At 41.8% G+C, this 6,013-nt stretch overlaps 1 protein-coding gene across 6 annotated transcripts in view; it reads left to right on the top strand.

The window, feature by feature from the left end:
- Positions 1–6,013, top strand: part of nckap1 (NCK-associated protein 1) — a 33,063-nt gene that overhangs the window by 5,846 nt on the left and 21,204 nt on the right. For 2 of the 6 annotated variants that reach the window (XM_034898113.1, XM_034898112.1), the window contains exons 2-3: positions 1,284–1,301; positions 3,602–3,622. The exons of 2 other annotated variants lie outside the window; for them this stretch is intronic. In XM_034898113.1, the coding sequence (XP_034754004.1) occupies positions 1,284–1,301; positions 3,602–3,622 (39 nt within the window). The remainder of the gene's footprint in view (positions 1–1,283; positions 1,302–3,601; positions 3,623–6,013) is intronic. 2 more of the 6 variants (XM_034898115.1, XM_034898114.1) reach the window with 1 other exon arrangement.

The raw sequence follows: 6,013 nt of genomic DNA, 5'->3' as shown, positions 1-6,013 counted from the left end.
AAAGGCTGCAATGAAACAAAGAGTGAAAAATTTAAAGGGGTCTGAATACTTTCCGTACCCACTGTATATATATATATAATTAAAAATGTAATATCACGACATTTTTGACCAAATACCTCGATGGTGACCATTGGTGCTTTCACAAATTATTTACACAATGACATTTTTGATAAATAATCATCATTAATGTGGGTATAATGACTAAGTGGGCCTATGCAAAAAATAGAAGAGCTAGAACAGTCTGGTAAGATCAGAAAATAACATCACTTTACTGTAATGCAGCCTCTAAAACGAGGAAAAGATAACACTTATGACATATTATAATATGACGATGTCCAAAATCTAAGACGATATCAACTGTCATATCACAGTATTGGTATGTTGCCCAGCTATATATATATATATATATATATATATAAAGTGCTTGTGTCCAATTTCCTCTAAAAGTGCCATCCCAATCCTTCTGGAATACAGTTATCCTTGATCCAGTTTCTATCCTATTTATTATTTGTTGTATATTCTCTATGCGTGCTGTGTGTATTATATTATGATGAAATGTACCAATTTGGGATCAATAAAGTCTATTGAATGTAATCGACAGCACGGTAAAAATAAGTGACTCATCGCTAGATGTCCATCTAACTATGACAGGATCAATTCAAACATGCATCAGAGCATCGGCAGCAATGCAGCGCCCCGTGCTTCAGGGATGAGGGAACACTGCATTGTCAGTTACTAAGCAACAGCCATGGAGCAGAAATGTGGGGCAAACGTTGCAGCCAGGGAAGCTGCAAGGGCCCCACTTCGTCTTCACCCAGTTCCTGTATAACACAGCCGCAGCGTCAGCCATATTATTTCAGCTTCTCCACACACTCTTGAAATGGATGTGTTATTTTCAATGAGTGCGTGGGTACTGGGATACTGCACCTTGTTTTACTTTGAAGACAGCGTGCGTTGTAACAAGTGTTAATACGATCACATGTCGGCGCAGCATGTGTTGTTTTTCTATGTGTTGTGTTAAAAAGAAATGCCAAAATGGCTGTCCTTAACTGAACTCTCAGATATGCAGAAAACACCTGTATGGGAGCAGCTGTTCAAAGACGTGTGTGTTTGTGTGTGTGTGTGCGTGCGTTCCTGTGTGTGTGTGTGTGTGTGTGTGTGTGCGTGTTTGAGAGTTAGTGAATGTGTAGACCAGTGATCCAGCAGGTTGTCTGGGTGGGCTCTTTGTTTTGATTTCTTCTCTTCTTCTCTCCGTTCCAATGCTTCCCCCCTCTCCTATGCAGCAAGGACAAGTTTGGAAGGTTTGCAAAGTTTATCACCTTCCACTGATGAAACCCCTCCCCCTTCACCTTTCCTCAACTCCTTCCTCTTCCTCCTTCCTTCCCCTCCTCCTGGCTACCTGTACTGATCTGTTGGTCCTTTTCCGTTGTGCCTCACTCCTCTTCATGTTTAAATCTGTAATGCTGAGAGCACAGACGGGCTCCATTCACTGTCAGTTTTACCAGCCCTCAATGGGGATTCAGTGTGTTCATTTCTTATGATTCAGCACTCACATGCACATTGTTTTCCATGCTTTGATTGAGACAAGAGAGCTTTTTAACTTGTAGTTCAAATATGTTAGCTGCCCAGTTTATTAGTCTGCCTAGCAACAGCCAAAACTAGCTTTTTGTTGTTGTGAAGACCAAAAACATAAAAAAATTACAAGTAATTCCGTTTTCACTTGAGCATGGCATTTAAATTAGCCAATTTGATTAACAGTACATGACAAAATAAGTGCATATATTTTAGAAAGATAGTTCTATTTTAATAAGATGATCAGAAATGGAAAGGAAAATGTGTGTTTAAAATGTGTAGTTTAATGAACTTTAGAAATGTTATATATTGATACCGATGTAGGTTAAATATTGTTTGATCTGAACAATATTTTCTGCAGTTTTATTATTAGCCAACGACTAACCACCACTTCACCACTTTGATGACTAATTGTAAAGAAAATCTCCTTTATAAATGAACTAAATTGGCATTCGATAATGGACTTAAACTTCCATCGTGCCGTCGAGCTCTTCTTTCAAGCCTTAAAGGTTTTGTGTGACTTGGTTACCGAGCACAATAATGCAGCCAATCACAAAAAGATGAGTGAAGATGATTCTGTTGCAGTCCAGGCAGTCAGCCAGCTCCTAGTGAGCTGTAGTGGTTCTGTTACTAATCACGTGAAAGCATCCATTCTTTCTGCTTTTTGCAGCAGTAAGTCACTCTTTGTGAAAATGAGAGATCAAACTGTGATGAAGGACAGACAAAACTAATTCATCTCAGCGAGGACAAGTATACTTTGTGTGGTTTACAGAGACTCTGAAGGATCACTAACAAGGTGCCATGGGGCGTTGGAATATTTCATCCAGTAATTAGTGGTCTTAATTAGTTTTCAGACGTAGATTTCCCCAGCCCAGTGCTATCTAGTCCAGGGTCCCCTCTCGCCACATGTTTCAATGTGGGGACCCCTTGAGAAGCTCAGATGTTAATTGCCTCCCGTATTGGAGAAACGATGGTGGAGGCGAGACCAAGGTCTGTTCTGGTATCCAGGCAACAGCTCCCTTACTCCTCCCTGACCACTACTGGTTCTCAGCTTATTCCCATGCCCTGTCCCTTCATCCACTGCGCCCCTCCTTCCATCCATTCGCCCATCAACCCCCACCCCACCCAAAACCCAGCCAGCTAGCTTAATGCACTAGCCACCACCAGCACTGATGGACAATGCCAGGCCATGCAAATGACAGAAAATGATCTTCATGCTTTTGTTCTGTGATGCTACGCAACAGTCTCTTTACTTCTGAAAGTAAACAAATTATTAGTAGATGAGACTAGTTGTAGCTTAATCATCTTGTGAGACGCTGCAATGGTGTTGCTATAGCTGTAAAAATAAACAAGGTTTTGCATGTTTTAGCCCATTAATTACAAGTCATGTGTAGCTTACTGTACATTACTGCTAACCATTATCCAAAGCACAGGCGTTTACATTGAATGTGTTGGTAATTGCCATTATCTCTTTGTCAGAGTCATGTCACTGTAGCCTGTAGTGCCGTTCTGAGAGCAGACAGTGATGAAAACCATCTTTTTTTGTTGCTTTTAAGTTATTGTGGGGCTTTCTGATATCGAGTCAGCTGCAAGATGTGCAACATCACATCCAAACACTGTATAGTCAGAAAATAAAACCAGATGATTATTAGAACAATGTGATTTTGAGTTTCATTATAGAAAGGTTGCTGTTGGTAGCTTACATAACAAGTCTTGGATGTTGGGACTTCTACACTCACTCGAACGCATCAACAAGTAAGTAAATAAATCAGTTAAGTTTATTTTTAGAGCACCTTGCTAGGGCAAGCATCACACATTAACAAAGAGTGTGTAAGGTGAAGATTTCAGACTCACAAAGTTTACATTGTTGAACAACCTTAATGTCTGAAGGAGAGCTGTTGCAGAGTCTTTGGACCACAACAGTAAAACAAGTTTTAAATTTGGGCTACACATGGAAAACACTTGTACAGTCTTTATGGTCAGCATACCAATGTTATGTAATAACCAAACAGTGTTTTTTACTCTGCAGTTCCCCGGCGTGAGTCAAAGGGTAATTACATTTTAGTGGCCAATGTAGAGTCTAGTCTGCTGTGTAGGGCGGAGCTAGTGGTGTGCTGTCATCAGAAGAATCTCTGTTATAGCAACACAAGCTTGTGCTTCTGCAATTGCATGGATTTACCAGTCCCATCTTGATTCCTTGCTTCTCATTTTACACGGTAAACATTCAGTCTGCTCGACGCCCACCGGCCAAAGGAAATGTGTTTAGGTGTGTGAGATGCAAAGGCACAATGACGGGGACTATGACCATTGTTGGAAATTGGAAATGTGGTCAGCTGTGAGAGAAGTGGGCGCAAGGAAACAAGCTGAGACTCGAGGTCCAGTCCGTGTCATTGATGGGTATTGAAATCATGTTGGTGTTGTATGTTTTTCTGTGTCAAACCACCCCCACAAGTGTTTTTTGTGTGAGACCCCCCAGTAATGGCTGTGTTTAAGACCCAGTGTTACCAGAGCATCGTGTTAGAGCGTAACCTAGCGTCAGCTGACGGACCAAACAGACAAACCAACTTGGGGTTTTGCTATGTAACACATATTATGTAGTTGATTTTGCTAGCAGGGTAGGCTACCAGTTGTCAGGATAGTTTTTCCAGTGAATTAATCATATTTTACACCTGCACTATTTTGCATCCCATGTTGCATTATAGCAAATGCAAAGTGGCAGCAGATGCTTATCAGTGTTTCCTCTTAAACCAGCAACATCTGCAGTAGTGGCTCTCATGTGTTTTATGTAGTAGTTGTAGCTAATCTGTAGGGGATAAACGGTTGTCTTTCAAATTCCCTCTGCACGCAGTAGAATAGCACTACAACCAACCAGAGCAACGCTGGTTGATAGATAAATCCTTTGCCGTATCCGGTCTGCAAAGCTCCGAAACACATCATTCTTTTTTTTTTTTTTTTATAAAGAATTACTTCAATGCTTAACTCAAAGTCTTCCAGAGTCGCGGCCAGAGTCGATTCAAAAGACAAGCTTCTTTTTTTTCAGTAGCAGGAAATGTACGCACAACCATCTCAACTCTGCCATCCTTATGTTAAGCCCGCCCACCGACTCTATACACGATGTGATTGGCCTGACCAGAATTTAGTTTTTCCAGCTTGCAAGACTGACCCTAGCTGCAGATTGCATTTTTGGCCGCTAGGGTGCGTCTAGATTTCTAGGCTAGCAGAAAGGTCATTTTGCCCTGATCTCTGGTTTCCAAGTCCGTTTCACTGACCACACCCAGTGTCAGCAGTGCGGTGTATTGCACCGAGGACCACAACGCAATAAGATCAACTCCCACACATCAACAAAAGCAGATTTTTCAGCCCGCTGTTGTCATTTACCTTCCGTGCTTGTGTGAACTAGCATGTGTTGCTGTTTTGTGGTGGTTGTTGTTTTTTTGTCCTGGCTGATGCTGGAAAGGTTTCAGCGCCATACAAACTGAAATCCAGGCTCATGGTTGTGGAACTGTTCCAAGCCTTGTCGAATCATCAGCTGTGATATGCTGTCGGGGGTAGAAACATTACATTTATAGCATCGCGTTTCGTGTTGTCGATTTCATTTTGGTAACGCCACGTTACTTTTAATGGCTTTTCTACATGTGTTCTTCCACGTTGTAAACGTAAACCTAAAACCACGAGGAACCGAATCGTCAGAACGGTCAAAGGCACTGACCTCTTCTAGGATTGTTCCTCCGTGTTGGCAGCCAACAAACTGTAGACATTCACTCCGTTTATGGCACATGCATGGACCACATCTTCCACACCCTTCACTATTACACCACCCATGATGCATGAGCAGCACTGTTGCCTCCTGCCAGAGTCAGTCCAGCCAGGGGATTAGTCATTAGATGAGTAGGTGACAAAATAAACAATAAAAAGGCAGCTCTGTAGGTGTAGTGGAATAATTCAAATAGGGCTCTCTCTCTCTCTCTCTCTCTCTCTCTCTCTCTCTCTCTCTCTCTCTCTCTCACTCTCTCTGACCACTTCTCTCTTTCTCCAGTCATGTTCTCTGTGTGCCCCCTTTACTTATGTTCTCCCTCTCTCCCTTCCTGTTTTTTCCTCTTCTTTTTCATTCAACCCCTTCTTCATTTTACCCGTCCATCACGCTGCCCGTCATGCAGTGGTACTAACCAGTGATCGCTCAGAGACACTTCAGTTTGAAACTGCAACCCTCTCGTTACCTGGGTCTCTCTCAGTGGTTCTCATCCTCCCTGCGCTGTGGACACTAAATCATTAGATGCTTGCAGACTTGACCTGAATGTGTTAAGGGCCAGAAAATAAAATATGTAGAAAGACTATATTTGTATTTAGAGCTGTAACAATTCCTAATTTTGCTTCGCAATTAGTTATATTACTGTAATGTGACCCATAATAATAATGATGTAATAACACTGATACTCAGCCC

The sequence above is a fragment of the Etheostoma cragini genome, chromosome 17 (genome assembly GCF_013103735.1).
Source record: "Etheostoma cragini isolate CJK2018 chromosome 17, CSU_Ecrag_1.0, whole genome shotgun sequence".
Taxonomy (NCBI): domain Eukaryota; kingdom Metazoa; phylum Chordata; class Actinopteri; order Perciformes; family Percidae; genus Etheostoma; species Etheostoma cragini.
The sequence above is the reverse complement of the archived record's forward strand: the minus strand, read 5'-3'. Positions and strand labels throughout refer to the sequence as shown.